The sequence below is a fragment of the Hyla sarda genome, chromosome 6 (genome assembly GCF_029499605.1).
Source record: "Hyla sarda isolate aHylSar1 chromosome 6, aHylSar1.hap1, whole genome shotgun sequence".
Taxonomy (NCBI): Eukaryota; Metazoa; Chordata; class Amphibia; order Anura; family Hylidae; genus Hyla; species Hyla sarda.
Window position 1 is genome coordinate 17,287,831 of NC_079194.1, and position 23,166 is coordinate 17,310,996.

Consider the following 23,166-nt stretch of genomic DNA (forward strand, 5'->3'; position numbering starts at 1 on the left):
ATCACACGGGGACGGAGCCGTGACGTCACAACCCTCCGGCCCCGTGATCGACAGTAGTCAGACCCGGAGCGAACATGCTCCGGGGACAGATGTTAATGGGGTGCGATGTGCAAGATCACGGGGGGGGGGGGCAGCGGCGGGACCCCCGCGATCAGGCATCTTTTCCCCTATCCTTTGGAGTACCCCTTCAAGTAATAAAAACAGTAACAATAAAAAGTACAGTTCATGCTGCAAAAAAATTAGCTCTCGAACAGCCCCGTAGACAGAAAAATAAAAAAAAAATTGAAGTCAGAATAGGGCAATATTATGCATTTATTTTGTTAAAAAAATTAATAAATAACAGAAATAAAACCATAAACAAATAATAAAAAAAGCTCAATTTGACTCCACAAATAATATTTCTTTTGATTGTGCCGTACATTTTATGGCTAAAATAAAAGTTTCACTACAAAGTACAATTGGTTCCACAAATACAAGTCCTCAAATGGCTCTGTAGATGAAAAAAACAGTTATAGCTCTTAGAAATTAAGGAGGAAAAAAACTAAAATGCTAAATTAACATTGTCCTTAAATGGGTTAAATACCTCAGCCAAGAAGGGAACCAAAGCATCCTAAAAGGTCTTCTAGAACCTGAATCGGGTGACTTCTTTAGGGCAAGCCCAGTAATAAACAGCCTGGCTCCTGCCATAACTATAAGGATAACTCACTCATTTAACCCCTTAGCTGCTGCAGTTAATATCCACAGACCTCAGCATCTAAAGCGTTTGACAGGAAAGGGGCAATCAGCACCCCACCACATAATTGCAGGGGTGCAAATTGGATATTATGTATGTGCCTATTAGGAAATGCCACATGCATGACATAATATAGCACTGACAATAATGCTTTGGACAACTATGTATACTATGGAATACAATATATTCTAAATCATGAGACAAGTGTTCAGATGATGAGTACCCTAATAGCACATAACAAAGGGATACATAAATAAATATAGATAAATAAATAAACCACTTTTTATTAAAATGATTGTTTGCTTTATAGTTCATCATAAAAAAATACTTACATAGAGAAGGACCTGTAGGCAACAAGGGCTGATTGTCTTATAAGAAAATCAAAACCAAGCCAAGTAAATTGTTAATCATTTTTGGATACAAATGCAAGGATAACATGACTACTGTGCTCAAGTGCAATTTGTAGAAGAGGTTGAAAACAATAATAACAACGGGATAGAACCATACAATAACTAAGTAAGGTGAAGACAGTAAGATCTACTACCCAGACTTTCACTTGGGTGTAAAGAGAGATTGCAACTTTTCCAGCAGAACATAAACAGCATGTCCAACAAAGGGATAGGGGTCCAAATGTTAGGCTGGGTTCACACTACGTTTTGTCGCATACGGGAGCGCATACGGCAGGGGGGAGCTAAAACCTCGCGCTCCCGTATGTGACCGTATGCGCTCCCGTATGTCATTCATTTCAATGAGCCGACCGGAGTGAAACGTTCGGTCCGGTCGGCTCATTTTTGCGCCGTATGCGCTTTTACAACCGGACCTAAAACCGTGGTTGACCACGGTTTTAGGTCCGGTTGTAAAAGCGCATACGGCGCAAAAATGAGCCGACCGGACCGAACGTTTCACTCCGGCCGGCTCATTGAAATGAATGACATACGGGAGCGCATACGGTCACATACAGGAGCGCGAGCTTTTAGCTCCCCCCTGCCATATGCGCTCCCGTATGGGACAAAACGTAGTGTGAACCCACCCTTACTTGGACACTTTCTCAACTGCAAATACAACTCTTAAAGGGGTACTCTGCCCGTAGACATCTTATTCCCTATCCTAAGGATAGGGGATAAGATGCATGATTGCAGGGGGTCTAGCTGTTAGGATCCATGATCTCCGGGTGGCTTCAAGAGGCCGTGGTCATGATAACACACCACACCCCCTCTATTCATGTCAATGGGAGGAGGCGTGAAGGCTGTGGACCAGTGGCCAGACCCCCCCCCCCCCCCCCCCCCAAGATCAGTCATCTTGCCCCTTGCCCTCCTTTGGATAGGGGATAAAAAGGGCAAAGTACGCCTTTAAGCAGACGTACATTCAAAAGGAATTGGAAATAAAAGAAAGAACTTATACTTCTCCTTACTACTGGATCTAAAACTGCAATGGCAGTTTAAAAAAAAAAAGCTAGAAAAAACCTGTTGTTACGCCTAGCGCTCCGGGTCCCCGCTCCTCCCCGGAGCGCTCACGGCGTCCTTCTCCCTGCAGCTCCCCGGTCAGCGCTGACCGGGAGCGCTGCTCTGCCATGGCCGTTGGGGATGCGATTCGCACAGCGGGACGCGCCCGCTTGCGAGTCGCATCCCAGGTCACTTACCCGTTCCCGTCTCCTGCGGTCATGTGCTGGCGCGCGCGGCTCCGCTCTCTAGGGCGCGCGCGCGCCAGCTCCCTGAGACTTAAAGGGCCAGTGCACCAATGATTGGTGCCTGGCCCAATTAGCTTAATTGGTTCCCACCTGTTCCCTGCTTATATCTAGTCTCCTCCCTTGCACTCCCTTGCCGGATCTTGTTGCCTTAGTGCCAGTGAAAGCGTTCTTTGTGTGTTTATACCCTGTGTACCAGAACTATTGCTATCTCCCCTGACTACGAACCTTGCCGCCTGCCCCCGACCTTCTGCTACGTCCGACTTTGCTTCTGCCTACTCCCTTGTACCTCGCCTATCTTCAGCAGCCAGAGAGGTGCCGTTGCTAGTGGATACGACCTGGTCACTACCGCCGCAGCAAGACCATCCCGCTTTGCGGCGGGCTCTGGTGAAAACCAGTAGTGTCTTAGAACCGGTCCACTAGCACGGTCCTCGCCATCCCTCTCTGGCACAGAGGATCCACCTCCTGCCAGCCGGCATCGTGACAGTAGATCCGGCCATGGATCCCGCTGAAGTTCCTCTGCCTGTTGTCGCCGACCTCCCCACACTGGTCGCCCAGCAAGCCCGACAGATTGCCCAACAAGATCACCAGCTGTCGTACTTGACCACCATGACTCAGCAACTCCAGTCGCAGCTACAGCAGATTCAGTCTCAGCTACAGCAGCAGCAACCATCTCCTCCGCCAGCTCCTGCACCTCTTCCGCAGCGAGTGGCCACTCCTAGCCTCCGCCTGTCTTTGCCGGACAAATTTAATGGGGACTCTAAGTTTTGCCGTGGCTTCCTTTCCCAATGTTCCCTGCATCTGGAGATGATGTCGGATCAGTTTCCTACTGAAAGGTCTAAGGTGGCTTTCGTAGTCAGCCTTCTGTCTGGAAAAGCCCTGTCATGGGCCACACCGCTCTGGGACCGCGATGACCCTGTCACTGCCTCTGTACACTCCTTCTTCTCGGAAATTCGAAGTGTCTTTGAGGAACCTGCCCGAGCCTCTTCTGCTGAGACTGCCCTGCTGAACCTGGTCCAGGGTAATTCCTCCGTTGGCGAGTATGCCATCCAATTCCGTACTCTTGCTTCTGAACTATCCTGGAATAATGAGGCTCTCTGCGCGACCTTTAAAAAAGGCCTATCCAGCAACATTAAGGATGTTCTGGCCGCACGAGAGACTCCTGCTAACCTGCATGAACTCATTCATCTAGCCACTCGCATTGACATGCGTTTTTCTGAGAGGCATCAAGAGCTCCGCCAGGAAAAAGACTTAGATCTCTGGACACCTCTCCCACAGTCTCCACTGCAATCTGCGCCTAGGCCTCCCGCCGAGGAGGCCATGCAAGTGGATCGGTCTCGCCTGACCCTGGAAGAGAGGAATCGCCGTAAGGAAGAGAATCTTTGTCTGTACTGTGCCAGTACTGAACATTTTCTGGTGGATTGCCCAATCCGTCCTCCACGTCTGGGAAACGCACGCTCGCACTCAGCTCTCGTGGGTGTGGCGTCTCTTGATGCCAAGTCGGCTTCTCCACGTCTCACGGTACCTGTTCGGATTTCCACTTCAGCCAGCTCTCCCCTCTCAGCCGTGGCCTGCCTGGACTCTGGAGCTTCTGGGAATTTTATTCGGGACTCCTTTGTGAATAAATTCCGGATTCCGGTGACCCGTCTTGTCAAGCCACTCCACATTTCCGCGGTCAACGGAGCCAGGGTGGACTGTACCATACGTTTCCGCACGGAGCCCCTTCTTATGAGCATCGGATCTCACCACGAGAGGATTGAACTTTTGGTCCTCCCCAATTGCACCTCGGAAATTCTCCTTGGACTTCCCTGGCTTCAACTTCATTCCCCAACCCTGGATTGGTCCACTGGGGAGATCAAGAGTTGGGGGTCCTCTTGTTCCAAGAACTGTCTAAAACCGGTTCCCAGTAACCCTTGCCGTAACTCTGTGGTTCCTCCTGTATCTGGTCCCCCTAAGGTCATTAAGGACTCTGCCTGCCACAGGAAATGCCCCTCCCCCCCTCCCAGTTCCATCAGGCAAGCTTCTGTGTCCCCTCATGGCCCTCGTCCTGGTGTCACACTGCCCCGTGCCAGGTCCCGCCCTCTGCCCTCTCTCCCCATTCCTACTCCTGCGGTTCTGCCTGCCGTTGAGGAATCCCTCCATCCTTTCCCGGTGTCCTCATCCCAGGGGAGGCAGTTACCCGATAAAGAGAAGGGGAGACCTAAGGGGGGGGGTACTGTTACGCCTAGCGCTCCGGGTCCCCGCTCCTCCCCGGAGCGCTCACGGCGTCCTTCTCCCTGCAGCTCCCCGGTCAGCGCTGACCGGGAGCGCTGCTCTGCCATGGCCGTTGGGGATGCGATTCGCACAGCGGGACGCGCCCGCTTGCGAGTCGCATCCCAGGTCACTTACCCGTTCCCGTCTCCTGCGGTCATGTGCTGGCGCGCGCGGCTCCGCTCTCTAGGGCGCGCGCGCGCCAGCTCCCTGAGACTTAAAGGGCCAGTGCACCAATGATTGGTGCCTGGCCCAATTAGCTTAATTGGTTCCCACCTGTTCCCTGCTTATATCTAGTCTCCTCCCTTGCACTCCCTTGCCGGATCTTGTTGCCTTAGTGCCAGTGAAAGCGTTCTTTGTGTGTTTATACCCTGTGTACCAGAACTATTGCTATCTCCCCTGACTACGAACCTTGCCGCCTGCCCCCGACCTTCTGCTACGTCCGACTTTGCTTCTGCCTACTCCCTTGTACCTCGCCTATCTTCAGCAGCCAGAGAGGTGCCGTTGCTAGTGGATACGACCTGGTCACTACCGCCGCAGCAAGACCATCCCGCTTTGCGGCGGGCTCTGGTGAAAACCAGTAGTGTCTTAGAACCGGTCCACTAGCACGGTCCTCGCCATCCCTCTCTGGCACAGAGGATCCACCTCCTGCCAGCCGGCATCGTGACACCTGTATGGAAACCTAGTCTTAAAAGTGAATATATAGTCCTATCAAAACAAAAATGGTACCGATAAAAACAACAGACCATGGCTAAAAAAAAAATTTGCCCTCATACAGCCCTGTTTACAGAAAATAAAAAAGTTATAGGGATCAAAAAAGGACAAGTTGAAGCGTACTGATTTTGTTAATAAAAGGAGTTTAATGTGGTACAATAGAAAATCTATATAAATTGGGTATTGTTTTAATTGCATTGACCCACAGAATAAAGGTCACCTGTCATTTTTACCATAAAGTGCACTGTGTGAAAACAAAACCCCTTTAAATTGGCGAAACTGCAGTTTTCAATTTCCCCCAAAAAATAATACTTTTTTTGGTTTCACCATAAATTTTATGGTTAAATAAAAGATGTTACAAAGGGCAAATGTCACACAAATAACAAGCCATTATAAGGGTATGTGGATAGAATAATAAAAGTTATATCTCTTAAAAGACAAGGAGGAGAAAACTAAAAAATTTAAATTAGCTAGGTCCTTAAGGGTTAATTAAAACTGTCACACATTATTTTCATTGAAAAAAAAATGACATCACACTACTTTCCTACTTACTATTTCCATACCTCCATATGTGTTGTGTCTTTGATATTTTTTTTACCTTGGTCTGATATTAAGCAATAATGGGTCATGATATTAAAGAACAGTGTTTGATTGCGGGGGTCCGACAGCTGGGACCCCCCCACGAACTCCGAAACGTGCCCTGGCACTGCCGCTCTGCGAGAGCGGCTAATGCGCATAGTGTCCCCTCCCCATACAGCTCTATGGGAGAAGCAGGGAGGCATGAATGCTAGATCCCCACCTCTCCCATAGAACTACATGGAGGAGGTGTGTCAGCCGCGGCGTCATGCTGCGGCCGACATGCCTCCTGCACGAGAGAGCCACGGCAGAGCAGTGGCCCCATGCAGGAGATCGCGGGGGTTCCCAGCTTTCGGACCCCCCAGATCTGGAAAACTTCACTTTCTATTCTTCCTTGGCCACACATTGTTTACTTTTCAATAAAGTATTATTTATATCACTTGGTTCGAGAGTTACTAACAAAATTCCATCCTTCACATTATAACGAAAATCCTCCGTGGCGCCATCCACATTCAAGCTAGGTTTTTTTTTTTTTTTTTTAGAAAACTGCAATTGCTGTGTTTGAGCCAAAGTCAGAAGTGGATCCAGTGGAAAGAAGAAGTATTAGACAAAGTTCCCAGTTTATGTTCGCACTAGGACTGCTCGGGAATGTGCCGTTTTATAGACAGCAATGCATTCCATGTGTTGTCGGCAAAAAAAATATTAGACATGCTTATTCTTTCTGCAGACAGCGCAATTTTAATTTCCGAGCCAGATATTTCCGGCGTGGAAATTCTGCTATATGAAATCAATGGGACTCTGCTGTTGTGGAATCTCATTGTTCTGACATGTGAGCATAGCCTTAAAGGGGTTATCCACCATAAGGTGATTTTAGTACGTACCTGGCAGACAGTAATGGACATGCTTAGGAAGGATCTGTGATTGTCTTGGGGCTAAATGACTGTGTTATGAGATTACCATAACACCGTGGCTAGCTTTTTTGTGAAATTGTATTTCCTGTTTGACTTTTCTTTTTTTGACTTCAAATCCCACAATTCCATTTTCCTCCCTCCCACACATCAGCCACCCCACCCATTGAAACATATATGAGCTGCATCCATTAAAAGACCAGTGGTTTTCAATCAGGGTGCCTACAGCTGTTGCATTAGTTGCTGATTGATCCCTCCACCCATTGAAGCAGACAGGCTCCCTGTCATCAGATGGCTAGTGAGTCAGGTTTCGGCCGCATTGCAAGCTGGGAAAAATCTGAGACAACAGTCATTTTGTATGCTGTTAAAAATAAATAGTGGGGTGAAAATCACAGAAGAATTGTGAGAAAACCATCACACACAGGTACAGACACTATATTATGGACTACACTAACTTTACAGACCCTGTAGCATAGTCAAATAAAAAAAATCCTGGAATATCCCTTTAAGACCATCCTTCATATTTCTCATTCCTTTAGAAAAGCTTCGGGCTTTGGCTCAAAAACTGCAGTGGAATAATAATTAAAAAAAAATACATGCCGGAAAAAACACCTGTGTGGAAACCTAGCCTCATAAGGACATTCACGCTTCATTTTCTTGACTTTGTAGAGCTATGTGTTTACAATACAAATAATCCCATAAAATCACATCATTTACCTTTTGTTCTATGCTGCTGTTTAGAATTTTGCACAGTCTTCATTCACAACTCATTTAGGCTATGTTCACACGCCAGAATTTCTGCAAGGTATTCTGCATGGAATTCCACAGGAAAATTCTGCATGAATTTATAATCAATACACTTTGGTGGGATTCCGCTGTCCCATTCACACGGCAGAAGTTCTCCTGCAGAATTTCCGCTGCAAGAATTCCATTAAAGTAAATGGGCCCTAATTTCTGAAGAATATACTGCGGAATTTTCATGAAGTAAATTGCGCCTATCTGCATGAATTCTGCATTGACATAGATTTTCTGCAAAATTCCGCATTTTTGTAACATTTGCGGAATCGGTGCGGGATTCGTGCGGAAATGTATGCTGATTTCCGCATGAATTCTGCATGATTCCGCAGCTCACTAAAATGATAGACTTTATTTATTTGAACGGTCAAAGTTTGGGCAGATTCCGTGCGGAATCTGCATGCATTTCACGAGAAATTCCACAAGAATTCCACAGAAATCAAGCACCATTGACTTCAATGGAATTCTGCAGTGGAAATCCAGACAAATATAAGACCAAACTTTTTTTTTTCCGGACTGCGGAAATCAGGATGCAGACTTTTCATGCAGAATTCCATGCAGGCATTTTGCTGTGTGAACCCAGCCTTTCTGCCACTCTGTGCAAACATTTGTATTCCTTTGCATTTGGGCCAGAGATAACTGATGTACCCTTTATCTCTCCTTTATTTCTCCTTTTGTCACCAGCCCAGTCAGTTCTATTACTATAGTCCGGGGCCTCTACAACATCTTATTTCCTGTGTTTTCCCCACGTGATATGTTATGTTATTTCTACAGTCATTCACAAATCAAGTTAGTAAATAATGGGGGGGTATTTATCAATTTTGCCTGTTGACAGTTTCTTTTTACCCCTTTTTTTTCACTTTGGTTTTCGTGGACATGCACCAAATTTAGCATTTGGTGCAAGTTGTTAGTAATTTTGGCTTAAATGTTGAAATCAGCTGTTCACAGCGCCTTTTACACAGAACTTACCGCCACAGAGGACGCGTATTTTACCCTGTAGAGCAGCCATTTCGGAGTCCCTCCTGCAGTATATCAGCAAGCGACATGAGTTATTTTCTTTTGTGGGGTTTATAGCCATCATGTGAAATGGATTTTATTATCAACTTGGGTTGTTTTTCTTTTTGGTTACTTTAGTGCAGTGGTCTTCAACCTGCGGACCTCCAGATGTTGCAAAACTACAATTGCCAGCATGCCCGGACAGCCGTTGGCTGTCCGGGCATGCTGGGAGTTGTAGTTTTGCAACATCTGGAGGTCCGCAGGTTGGAGACCACTGCTTTAGTGCTTTCCTGAACCTGTGCGGCCATGTCCAATGCTGGCTCAACGGAGGGGGAAGGTTCCTCAGAGATAACTATGTCACAGGATAGTATTGAGCAGCCCTGGAGGCGTCGCTGCTTTCACAAAAAAATTTTTTTTTATGTATTTTGACGCCTTTATATTTTCTGACATTGCTAAGTGTGTTTTCCATGTGCAAAATTTATTGGCGGGGATTTGCGCCAAAAAAAAAAACCCTGAAGGCGCAAAATTGCGCTAAAGATCGATTGGCGCAAATGATGAATTACTGACTAAAGTTAAAATCACACACAGGACCGTGTGATTTTGAGAAAGCTGTAAAAATTACAGTGGAGAAGATGCGCCAAACTTTGGCGCAAAAAGACACTGCGCCAAAGCATTGCGCCAAAGTTACATAAAAAAAAACACATAAATCCTTTGATAAATACCCCCCAATATCCATAATGGAGGTGACACTCAAGGTCACATCCACTCCGACATACACTCCACCAGGCAGCGATCCTAGTAGTCCGACCCCAGTCAGTATTATGATCAGCATCTGTCCCTCTACTACCGGCCACCTGAGCTGATCCCTACAGCAGACACCAGAAAGCCTCTGTCTGCAGCATCAGGTGTATTATTACCTGACAGAGGCGCTGTATGTGAGGGGCGGGGGCGGATCTGTGTGTTAGGAGGCTACTGCAGCAAGAATCTGATGGAATAGTAATGCTGGGTTCACATCACGTTTTTGCCATACTTTTTTCAATCCGTTTTTATAAAGAAAACCATATGGCAAAAAAAACAGATGGAACAGTATGGGAAAAAGTAAACCGTATGCGTTTTTAAACTGTATACTGTTTTACCATATGCGGTTGCAGTATGGTTTTTAAACCGGAGACAAAAACGTGGTCAACCACTGTTTTGACTCCGGTTTAAAAACCGTACTGCAACCGCATACGTTTTTTTTTTTAACATGGACGTCAATGGGAAACGCACATGTATACAGTTCCATACGGGAAACCGCATAAGGTTTTTACTTTGCACATGCGCATTTGCATCCTAAAGTCCCCACTCAACACCGCTCCCATTAAAAATGGACAAAATTATCAAAAACATATGTTTTTTAAATTTTTTTTTTGTATAAAAACGGACGGAACCATATGCACTTTTAAAAACAGTATACAGTTTAAAAACGCATACGGTTTACTTTTTCCCGTACTGTTCCATCGTTTTTTTTTTTGCCATACGGTTTTCTTTAGAAAAACGGATTGAAAACAGTATGGCAAAAACGTGATGTGAACCCAGCCTAATGCTGCTGCCCTCCTCCAGCTCTGCAGGCCAGAAAGGTAACATGTTATTTTTACTGCACAGTAAACTATGAAAAGAAAACAAAGAACAGTGTAACAACTGAATTTTCTTCTCCCAAAAAAATAACAAAAGCTCAACAATAAGTTACATTTCTCCCACAATGATGCCAATGGAAAATACACTCATACGGCTACATTGTTTCAAAAAAAAAATTTGTTAAGATGGCTAACGGATAAGTTTGACATGACAATGGTGGCCTGATTGCTGGGCCCTCCCCCACAATCTTCTGAACAACTCCAATGTCTATGGCAGTGTTTCAACAAGCAGGGTGCCTCCAGCTGTTGCAAAACTACAACTACCAGCATGTGCGGAGAGCCTTCAGCTGTCCTGGCATGCTGGGAGTTGTAGTTTTGCAACAGCTGGAGGCAAGCTGGTTGTGAAACACTGGTTTATGGAGCCTCCAGAGATAACCCAGCACTGTACTTGGTTATTTCTGATGGCGCCATTGACAATAAGGCTATGTTCACACAGTGGAATGTCCGCACGGGGCTAGGACCATTCAGAAATGCATTTCCCGGCAGAATCCGCAAAAAACTGAACAGGTTTAATGTTTTTTGCGGACACCATAATCAGGATTTCAACGGCGGATGTTGCTACAGCAGGAAATTCTGCCGTGTGAACATGGCCTAAGTCTGACTTAAAACATCTCAAGTAATAGTGTGTATGTATCTTAAGCCCATCTATAAAGTTTTGTGATTTTGTGCGATTTTGGCAACGCCTTTTTTTAGTGTAACCATTTGAAAGGCAGCTGTGTTTATGACTGAACAATATGAATCTTACTGACATTTTTTACAAAAAAGCAAAAATATTTTATTTTTTTCAAAATCACCAAAAAAGTTTCCGGTGTTATTCCCAGCCTACTGTATTTGTGAACTCTATATTCATTTAATAATATACAGTTAATCATAAATATTTCAGTAAAATTCTTATAACCTTTTGAAGTTTACATTTTCATACAGTACAAAAAACATCACCAGTGTATAATGTATCACTAACACAAAAATCATTACAAACCCGGTGTATTAATGTGTGAAGAAAAGCAATAGAAAATAAATGTAAGTCTGGGTTCACATCACGTTTTCAGCCATACGGGACCACATACGGCTGGGGGGGAGCTAAAACCAGTTAATTCATTTCAATGAGCTGACCGGAGTGAAACACTGACTCTGGTCGGCTCATTTTTGCCTCGTGTAAGGTCTTCCACCAGACCTAAATCCGTTGGTCCACCACGGTTTTAGGTCCGGTGGGAAAACCGCATACGGGGCAAAATTGAGCCAACTGGAGTCAGCGTTTCACTCCGGTCGGCTCAGTGAAATGAATTACATACGGGCGGCATATGGCAGGGATACGGGAGCACCCGGTTTTAGCTCCCACCAGCCGTATGTGGTCCCGTATGGCTGAAAACGTGATGTGAACCCAACCTAGGGTAAGTGGACAGCTCCAGGGCCTAGGTTCACATTCACACCACACACTCTCTATTCATTACATAAATATGAATATCACCACTATACATTTTATATACACAGTGTGTTATAAGTACTTACATGGTAAAGAGCATTATCTGTATAAAGCACACAAGTAATCTTGTCCAGCTGTAAGACATAGGATATAAGCCTGATGTGACAATTTTATTATGAATGTTCCCAAAAAACTGAAGAAAGTTGATGTGTAGTAAAAAACCTGACTCTCCTACCAGGGGTCTTTCCCACTGTCACACATGCAGCGTGCAAGAGAAGAAGACCATAGTGCAGATAGGAGAGCCTCTTATATACAGACCTTGTTTTAGATCCTATGTAAGGAAAAGCTTGGGGAATTTTTTGCCCACAGGGTGTTCCTAGATATTCTGAGCATTTTTTCATCACCTTGTAATTATGCCGCAGCTGGAATCCTTCAAAACATGTTTATGTGGAAGAAATAACTACAACTTTATTTTGTTTTTGGTCTTTGTGCTTCTTTTATACTAAATTAAAGAGTCATATGCAGTTCTTATCTCAGCAATAGTGATGAGTGAACTTTTCTTTTTTTTATATAACAACATCAAATGTACGGTATATGTGAACAAACTTTTAAAAAGTTTGATTGGTTCGCAAATGTAACCAAAAAGTTCAGTTCAGACCGTTATATTTTAATCAGAACCCACATTTCAGCAATAGCCCTAAAGCTGTTGTATAACACTGTAGCTCTACTATTAGGTCACCAAGGAGTGTATCTGTGCTGTCCCCGTACTGTACGTGTACTGTACCTTGTGTAATAAGTCCCCAAAGTCAGAGTTCCTCCGTACTGATAGGATGCTCTTAGTGGGATAACCCCTAGTCGCCTCTTTATTCTTTGATTTTATGTATATATTTTATATATTGTTTAGTGTAAATGTTGCTTCCAGGACCTTAGGTCACATGATTAATAATTATATAGTTCTGCTAAGGTTAAGGACCTTCCAGGCTATATGTTTGTGTCACGTGATGTACCAAAATGCTTTGTATTAGGACTGACAGGTCTGGGGAATAGTGTTGCTCGCGAATATTCGCAATGCAAATTTTATATATTCGCAATTACGAATATTCGTTTTTTTTTCACAGTACACATCACAGTGATCACCCCTCTCTGCTTCCAGCTTGTGTGGTGTAAAGAAGGCTCTAATACTACTGTGTGAGACTGGTGTGCGAATTTTCGCATATGGTAATTTTATATGCTAATTTTCGCATATACCAACTTTTGCATATGCAAATTTTGATTTATGCTAGTTTTTGTATATGCAAAGTTTCGCGTTTGCAAATTTTTGCATATGCGAAAATATAACACCAATATTACGAATATGCGAATTTAGCGGATATATGACGAATATTCGTCCATATATTCGCGAAATATCGCAAATTCGAATATGGCCCATGCCGTTCAACACTACTGGGGAAACAATAAGCTTGATGCCTGCCCCTTTATATATAAGGGCGCTGTTATCCACTCCTCGCTCTCTTGGGTTTCGGACTAGCAGAGAGAGAAGCTTCGTGTATACCTTCAAGACAAATCTAGGCCTGAAGCCTGCTAACTTCAGCCGAATACAAAATCTTGAGTTCAATCTAGCTCAATACTAATCCTACGTGACTGCTTGACCTAAACAGTACCCTTAAATCCAATGGAACAGCATAAAGCAAATACTTCAAGCTTATTCCCTACAAGGTCCCGACAAAACCTGTGAGAAGCCTAAAGTCTGGTCCTCCGTAAAGACTGTTACTACTTTTAACTTGCATTAAATCTGCAGTAAAGTTATCTTCAATTTAACAAAATTCCGGTTGTGGACAATCCTTTATTCCTCCCTTTCGTTCCTGGGACGGGTGGCTGTAGGATATATATACAGAGAGGAACCCGCACCCTGGCATCAAGGCAGTTAAGGGTTAATCCAACACCGTTTCATCACTGCACAGCTACACCCTACCTACCCTACACCCCCAAGCCACCACATAGCCAAGCACTTCTGTTTTTAAATCTTTACTATTGACACGTGATGCAGGCATGTCTAAAGCTTTGAGCATTAACCCCTCAAGGACCCTTGATGTACGCGTACGTCATGACACCCTGGTACTTAACCTCTTCAGGACATAGGGCGTATGGATACGCCCTGCATCCCGAGTCCTTAAGGACCGAGGGCGTATCCATACGCCCGTGGGAATTCCGGCCCCCACCGCTAGCCGGTTGGGGACCGGAGCCGGATGCCTGCTGAAATCGTTCAGCAGGCATCCCGGCATATCGCCCAGGGGGGTCATTATGCCCCCCCATGTCGGCGATCGCCGCAGATCGCTGGACAATTCAGTCCAGCGATCTGCGGCGATTCCGGGTCAATCGGGTCTCCGGTGACCCGGTGACCCGGAATTACTGGCTGTTCGGGGCCGTCTCTGACGGCCCCGAACAGCCAGAGCCTGCAGGGGTGAGGTGGCACTGGTGCCACCTCACGATCGCCCTGATTCGTCGGCCGGATTACCGGCCGACCAATCAGGGCGCCTGCTGCGGGTGTCACTCCCGCACCCGCTCCGCCCCTCTTCCGGAGGGCGTGAGCGGGTGCGGGAAGACGACCCCCGGTGCTGGGGACCCCGATCCCCGGCGCCCCTGTTGGGATCGGGGCCCCAGGAGCAGCTGCGGCGGCGAGGGACAGTCCAGCGATGAAGCAACAGCAGGAGGTGAGTTACAGCCTCCTGCTGTTGCTTAGCAACAGCTCCCAGCATGCAAAAAGGGCATGCTGGGAGCTGTAGTTATGCAACAGCAGGAGGCAGACCACCACAACTCCCAGCATTCCCTTATGGGCATGCTGGGACTTATGGTTTTGCAACAGCTGGAGGCACATTATTTCTATGGAAAAGTGTACCTTCAGCTGTTGTCTAACTACAACTCCCAGCTTGCACAAACAGCTAAAGTGCATGCTGGGAGTTGTAGTGGTGCATCTGCTGGTTGCATAACTACAACTCCCAGCATGCCCGTTGGCTGTCGGTGACTGCTGAGAGTTGTAGTTTTGCAACAGCTGAAGGCACACTGGTTGTGAAACTCAAGAGTTTTTTTTTACCTAACTCAGTGTTTCACGACCGGTGTGCCTCCAGCTGTTGCAAACTACAACTCTCAGCAGTCACCTTACACCATGCACCGTACATGCTGGGAGTTGTAGTTTTGCAACAGCTGGAGGCACACTGGTTGTGAAACACTGAGTTAGGTCACAAACTCAGTGATACATAACCAGTGTACCTACAGTTGTTGCAAAACTACAACTCTCAGCAGTCACCGACAGCCAACGGGCATGCTGGGAGTTGTAGTTATGCAACAGCTGGATGTCCCCCCCCCCAATGTGAACGTACAGGGTACACTCACATGGGCGGAGGATTACAGTAAGTATCTGGCTGCAAATTTGAGCTGCCGCAAACTTTCTGCTGCAGCTCAAATTGCCAGCGAGAAACTACTGTGAACCCCCCGCCCGTGCGACTGTACCCTAAAAACACTACACTACACTAACACAAAAAATAAAATAAAAAGTAAAAAACACTACATATACACATACCCCTACACAGCCCCCCTCCCCTCCCCAATAAAAATGAAAAACGTCTGGTACGCCACTGTTTCCAGAACGGAGCCTCCAGCTGTTGCAAAACAACTCCCAGTATTGTCGGACAGCCGTTGACTGTCCAGGCATGCTGGGAGTTTTGCAACAGCTGGAGGCACCCTGTTTGGGAATCACTGGCGTAGAATACCCCTATGTCCACCCCTATGCAATCCCTAATTTAGGCCTCAAATGCGCATGGCGCTCTCACTTTGGAGCCCTGTCGTATTTCAAGGCAACAGTTTAGGGTCACATATGGGGTATCGCCGTACTCGGGAGAAATTGTGTTACAAATTTTGGGGGGTATTTTCTGCTTTTACCCTTTTTAAAAATGTAAAATTTTGGGGAAAACAAGCATTTTAGGTAAAAAAAAAAAAAAAATTTTTACATATGCAAAAGTCGTGAAACACCTGTGGGGTATAAAGGTTCACTTAACCCCTTGTTACGTTCCCCGAGGGGTCTAGTTTCCAAAATGGTATGCCATGTGGGGTTTTTTTTGCTATCCTGGCACCATAGGGGCTTCCTAAATGCGGCATGCCCCCAGAGCAAAATTCGCTTTCAAAAAGCCAAATGTGACTCCTTCTCTTCTGAGACCTGTAGTGCGCCAGCAGAGCACTTTTCACCCCCATATGGGGTGTTTTCTGAATCGGGAGAAATTGGGCTTCAAATTTTTAGGGGTATTTTCTGCTATTACCCTTTTTAAAAATAAAAATTTTTTGGGAAAACAAGCATTTTAGGTAAAATTTTTTTTTTTTTTTTACATTTGCAAAAGTCGTGAAACACCTGTGGGGTATTAAGGTTCACTTTATCCCATGTTACATTCCCCGAGGGGTCTAGTTTCCAAAATGGTATGCCATGTGGGTTTTTTTTGCTGTTCTGGCACCATAAGGGCTTCCTAAAGGTAACATGCCCCCCAAAAACCATTTCAGAAAAACGTACTCTCCAAAATCCCCTTGTCGCTCCTTCCCTTCTGAGCCCTCTACTGCGCCCGCCGAATATTTTACATAGACATATGAGGTATGTGCTTACTCGAGAGAAATTGGGCTACAAATACAAGTAAAAATTTTGTCCTTTTACCCCTTGTAAAAATTCTAAAATTGGGTCTACAAGAACATGTGAGTGTAAAAAATGAAGATTGTGAATTTTCTCCTTCACTTTGCTGCTATTCGTGTGAAACACCTAAAGGGTTAAAACACTTACTGAATGTCATTTTGAATACTTTGGGGGGTGTAGTTTTTATAATGGGGTCATTTATGGGGTATTTCTAATATGAAGACCCTTCAAATCCACTTCAAACCTGAACTGGTCCCTGAAAAATACTGAGTTTGAAAATTTTGTGAAAAATCGGAAAATTGCTGCTGACCGTTGAAGCCCTCTAGTGTCTTCCAAAAGTAAAAACACGTCAATTTTATGATGCAAACATAAAGTAGACATATTGTATATGTGAACCAAAAAAAAATGTATTCGTAATATCCATTTTCCTTACAAGCAGAAAGCTTCAAAGTTAGAAAAATGCTAAATTTTCAAATTTTTCATCAAATTTACGGATTTTTCACCAAGAAAGGATGCAAGTATCGACAAAAATTTACCACTATGTTAAAGTAGAATATGTCACGAAAAAACAATCTCGGAATCAGAATGATAACTAAAAGCATTCCAGAGTTATTAATGATTAAAGTGACAGTGGTCAGATGTGCAAAAAACGCTCCGGTCCTTAAGGCCAAAATGGGCTCCGTCCTGAAGGGGTTAAAGACCCATGACGTAAGCGTACATCATGGAGAATTCCTGCCGCGCGCCGGGCGGGGATTCGACCGGGATGCCTGCTGAAATCGTTCAGCAGGCATCCCGTGCAAACGCCCAGGGGGGTCATCAGACCCCCCCATGTCGGCAATCGCGGCAAATCGCAAGTGAATTCACACTTGCAATTTGCGCGATTCCGGGTCATTATGGGTCTATAGTGACCCGGTGACCCGGAATATAAGGGGGATCGCGGTTGTCTAAGACACCCAGGATCCCCCTGAAGCGATAGGAGTGAGGTGGCAGGGGTGCCACCCCTCCTATTAGTGGTCTAGACGCGACCACCAATAGCAGATTGGGGGGGGGTTAACTTTTGTTTTCCCCGTCCTGCCCACCCACAATAGGCGGGGCAGGACGGGGAAACGACGGGGACCGGTGCCGAAGATCCACTTACCCATCCGGGCGGGCGACGGAGGCTGCGGGCGACGGAGATCAGCGGGCGGCGATGACGTGCAGCTGGATCCGACGGAAGCCGGTGAGTTGCCTGGCAACATTTGAAGGGTACAGTTTGAGACCACTATATAGTGGTCTCTAACTGTTGCCCTCCAGATGTTGCAAAACTACAACTCCCAGTATGCCCAGACAGCTGTTTGGGCATGCTGGAATATGTAGTTTTGCAATAGCTGGAGGGCTACAGTTTGAGACCACTATATAGTGGTCCCTAAACTGTAGCCCTCCAGATCTTGCAAAACTACAACTCCTAGCATGCCCAAACAACTGTTTGCTGTCTGTGCATGCTGGGATTTGTAGTTTTGCAACAACTGGAGGACCACAGTTTGGAGATCCCTTTGCAGTGTTCTCTAAAACTGTAGCCCTCCATATGTTGCAAAACTGCAAATCCCAGCATGCCCAAACAGCAAACAGCTGTCTCGGCATGCTGGGAGTTGTAATTGCGTACCTCCAGCTATTGCATAACTACATCTCCCAGCATGCCCTTCAGCAAGCAGTACATGCTGGGAGTTGTAGTTTTGCAACAGCTGGAGGCAAACTGAAGGTTTTCCAACCAGTGTGTCTCCAGCTGTTGCAAAAGTACAACTCCCAGCATGCACGGCCTGTCAGTACATGCTGGGAGTTTTAGTTTTGAAACCCCCCCCCCCCCCCCATATGAACGTACAGGGTACATTCACACGGGCAGGTTTACAGTAAGTTTCCTGCTTCAAGTTTGGGCTGCGGCAAATTTTTCACCGCAGCGCAAACTCCTAGCGGGAAACTCACCGTAACACGCCAGTGCGAATGTAACCTAAAAACACTACACTACACTAACACATAATAAAGAGTAAAACACTACATATACACCCCTTACACTGCCCCCCCCCCAAATAAAAATGAAAAACGTATTGTATGGCAGTGTTTCCAAAACGGAGCATCCAGCTGTTGCAAAACAACAACTCCCAGCATTTCCAGACAGCCACTGACTGTCCAGGCATGCTGGGAATTTAGCAACAGCTGGAGGCACCCTGTTTGGGAATCAGTGGTGTAGAATACCCCTATGTCCACCCCTATGGAATCCCTAATTTAGTCCTCAAATGCGCATGGAGCTCTCTCACTTCGGAGCCCTGTCGTATTTCAAGGAAACAGTTTAGGGCCACATATGGGGTATTTCCGTACTCGGGAGAAAATGCACTACAAATTTTGGGGGGCTTTTTCTCCTTTTACCCCTTATGAAGAGGAAAAGTTGGGGGCTACACCAGCTTGCTAGTGTGAAAAAAAAAATGTACACTAACATGCTAGTGTTGCCCCATACTTTTTATTTTCCCAATCGTTAAAAGGAAAAAAAACACCCCCAAAATTTGTAATGCAATTTCTCCTGAGTACAGAAATACCCCATATGTGGGCGTAAAATGCTCTGCAGGCGCACAACAAGGCTCAGGAGTGAGAGCGCACTATGTACATTTGAGGCCTAAATTGGTGATTTGCACAGGGGTGGCCGATTTTACAGCGGTTCTGACATAAATGCAAAAAAATTAATACCCACATGTGATCCCATTTTGGAAACTACACCTCTCACGTAATGTAATAAGGGGTACAGTGAGCCTTTACGCCCAACAGGTGTCTGGCAGATTTTTGGAACAGTGGTCCGTGAAAATGAAAAATTTAATTTTTCATTTGCACAGCCCACTGATCCAAAGATCTGTCAAACACCAGTGGGGTGTAAATACTCACTTCACCCCTTATTAAATTCTGTGAGGGGTGTAGTTTACAAAATAGGGTCACATGTGGGGGGTCCACTGTTCTGGCACCACGGGGGGGCTTTGTAAACACTCATGGCCCCTGACACCCATTCCAAACAATTTTTTTCCCAAAAGCTCAATGGAGCTCCTTCTCTTCTGAGCATTGTAGTGCGCCAGCAGAGCACTTGACGTCCACACATGGGGTATTTCCATACTCAGAAGAGATGGGGTTTCAAATTTTGGGGGGCATTTTGTCCTATTACCCCTTGTAAAAAAAATAAATTTGAGGGAAAACTAGCATTTTCGTGGAAAAAAAAATCATTTACACATCCAACTTTCATGAAAAGTCGTCAAACACGCCTTGTTACGTGCCTTGAGGGGTGTAGTTTCCAAAATAGTATGCCATGTGTTTTTTTTTTTGCTGTCCTGGAACCATAGTGGCTTCCTAAATGGGACATGCCCCCCAAAAACCATTTCAGCAAATTTTGCTTTTCAAAAGCTAAATGTTACTCCTTCTCTTCTGAGCATTGTAGTTTGCCCGCAAAGCATTTTACATCCTTACATGGAGTATTTCCATACTCAGAAGAGATGGGGTTACAAATGTTGGGGGTCATTTTGTCCTATTATCCCTTGTAAAATTTTTAATTTGAGGGAAAACTAGCATTTTAGTGAAAAAAAAAATCATTTTCACATCCAACGTTAACAAAAAGTCATCAAAAACCTGTGGGGTGTTAAGGCTCACTGGACCCCTTGTTACATGCCTTGAGGGGTGTAGTTTCCAAAATAGTATGCCATGTGTTTTTTTTTTTTTTGGCTGTTCTGGCACCATAGGGGCTTCCTAAATGTAACATGCCCCCCAAAAACCATTTCAAAAAAACTCACTCTCCAAAATCCCACTGTCGCTCCTTCCCTTCTGAGCCCTCTACTGCACCCGCCGAACACTTGACATACACATATGAGGTATTTTCTTACTCGAGAGAAATTGGGTTACACATTTTAGGAAGATTTCTCTCCTTTTACCCCTAGTAAAAATTAAATAACTGGGTCTACAAGAACATGCCAGTGTAAAAAATGAAGATTTTGAATTTTCTCCTTCAATTTGCTGCTATTCCTGTGAAACACCTAAAGGGTTAACAAACCTTTTGAATGTCATTTTGAATACTTTGAGAGGTGCAGTTTTTATAATGGGGACATTTGTGGGGTATTTCTAATAAGAAGGCCATTCAAATCCACTTCAAAACAGAACTGGTCCCTGAAAAATTTGATTTTGAAAATTTTGTGAAAAATTGGAAAATTGCTGCTATACTTTGAAGCCCTCTGATGTCTTCCAAAAGTAAAAACATGTCAACTTTATGATGGAAACATAAAGTAGACATATTGTATATGTGAATCAAAATATAATTTATTTGGAATATTAATTTTCCTTATAAGCAGAGAGCTTCAAAGTAAAAAAAAATGCTAAATTTTCAATTTTTCATCAAATTTTGGAATTTTTCACCAAGAAATGATGCAAGTATTGACAACATTTTACCACTAACATAAAGTAGAATATGTCATGAAAAAACAATCTCGGAATCAGAATGAAAGATGAAAGCATCCCAGAGTTATTAATGTTTAAAGTGACAGTGGTCAGATGTGCAAAAAATGGCCGTGTCCTACAGTGAAAATTGGCTGGGTCCTTAACCCCTTAAGGACCAGGCCATTTTACACCTTAGGACCAGAGCGTTTTTTGCACATCTGACCACTGTCACTTTAAACATTAATAACTCTGGAATGCTTTTAGTTATCAATCTGATTCCGAGATAGTTTTTTCGTAACATATTCTACTTTAACATAGTGGTAAAATTTTGTGGTAACTTGCATCCTTTCTTGGTGAAAAATCCCAAAATTTGATGAAAAATTGGAAAATTTTGCATTTTTCTAACTTTGAAGCTCTCTGCTTGTAAGGAAAATGGATATTCAAAATATTTTTTTTTAATTCACATATACAATATGTCTACTTTATGTTTGCATCATAAAATTGACGTGTTTTTACTTTTGGAAGACACCAGAGGGCTTCAAAGTTCAGCAGCAATTTTCCAATTTTTCACAAAATTTTTAACCTCGCTTTTTTTCAGAGACCAGTTCAGGTTTGAAGTGGATTTGAAGGGTCTTTCCATTAGAAATACCCCACAAATTACCCCATTATAAAAACTACACCCCCCAAAGTATTCAAAATGACAATCAGTAAGTGTTTTAACCCTTTAGGTGTTTCACAGGAATAGCAGCAAAGTGAAGGAGAAAATTTACAATCTTTATTTTTTACACTCGCATGTTCTTGTAGACCCAATTTTTTAAATTTTACAAGGGGTAAAAGGAGAAAATGTATACTTATATTTGTAGCCCAATTTCTCTCGAGTAAGCACATACCTCATATGTCTATGTTAAGTGTTCTGCAGGCGCAGTAGAGGGCTCAGAAGCGAAGGAGCGACAAGGGGATTTTGGAGAGTACGTTTTTCAGAAATGGTTTTTGGGGGGCATGTTGCATTTAGGAAGCCCCTATGGTGCCAGAACAGCAAAAATAACCCACATGGCATACCATTTTGGAAACTAGACCCCTTGGGGAACGTAACAAGGAATAAAGTGAGCCTTAATACCCCACAGGTGTTTCACGACTTTTGCATATGTAAAAAAAAAAAAAAAAATTCCCACTAAAATGTGTTTCCCCCCAAATTTCACATTTTTGCAAGGGTTAATAGCAGAAAATACCCCCCAAAATTTGTAACCCCATCTCTTCTGAGTATGGAGGTACCCCATAAGTGGACCTGAAGTGCACTACGTGCGAACTACAATGCTCAGAAGAGGAGGAGCACCATTGAGCTTTTGGAAAGAGAATTCGTTTGGAATGGTAGTCAGGGGCCATGTGCATTTACAAAGCCCCCTATGGTGCCAGAACAGTGGACCCCCCCCACATGTGACCCCATTTTGGAAACTACACCCCTCACAGAATTTAATAAGTGGTGCAGTGAGCATTTACACCCCACTGGCTTTTGACAGATCTTTGGGACAGTGGGCTGTGCAAATGGGAAATTAAATTTTTCATTTTCATGGATCACTGTTCCAAAAATCTGTCAGACACCTGTGGGGCGTAAATGCTCACTGCGCCCCATATTACATTACATGAGGGGTGTAGTTTCCAAAATGGGGTCACATATGGGGGGGGTCCATTGTTCTGGTACCATGGGGGCTTTGTAAACACAAGTGGCCTTCAATTCCGGACAAATTTTCTCTTCAAAATCCCAATGGCGCTCCTTCTCTTCTGAGCATTGTAGTGCACCCATAGAGCACTTTACATCCACATATGGGGTATGCTCTTACTCAGAAGAAATTGGGTTACAAATTTTGGGGGGCTTTTTTTTATTTTCCCTTGTGAAAATGAAAAATTTAGGGTGACACCAGCATTTTAGTGAAAATTTTTTTTTTTTTCACTTTCCCATCCAACTTTAATGAAAATTTGTCAAACACCTGTGGGGTGTTCAGGCTCACTATACCCCTTGTTACGTTCCGTGAGGGGTGTCGTTTCCAAAATGGGGTCACATGTCTGTATTTATTGTTTTGTGTTTATGTCAGAACCACTGTAAAATCAGCCACCCCTGTGCAAATCACCAATTTAGGCTTCAAATGTACATGGTGCGCTCTCACTCCTGAGCCTTGTTGTGCGTCCGCAGAGCATTTTACGCCCACATATGGGGTAGCTCCGTACTCAGGAGAAATTGCGTTACAAATTTTGGGGGTCTTTTTTTCCTTTTACCTCCCGTGAAAATAAAAAGTAAAGGACAACACCAGCA

The 23,166-nt window shown here is 44.5% G+C and overlaps 1 protein-coding gene across 5 annotated transcripts in view; it reads right to left on the reverse strand.

The window, feature by feature from the left end:
* LOC130275364 (vomeronasal type-2 receptor 116-like) overlaps window positions 1-23,166 on the reverse strand; it is a 204,744-nt gene that overhangs the window by 113,532 nt on the left and 68,046 nt on the right. Inside the window, exon 3 of one of the 5 annotated variants that reach the window (XM_056523242.1) lies at window positions 11,842-11,889. The exons of 3 other annotated variants lie outside the window; for them this stretch is intronic. In XM_056523242.1, the coding sequence (XP_056379217.1) occupies window positions 11,842-11,855 (14 nt within the window). In that variant the 5' untranslated portion in view covers window positions 11,856-11,889. Of the gene's footprint in view, window positions 1-11,841; window positions 11,904-23,166 lie in introns of those variants that run through there. One more of the 5 variants, XM_056523241.1, reaches the window with a different exon arrangement.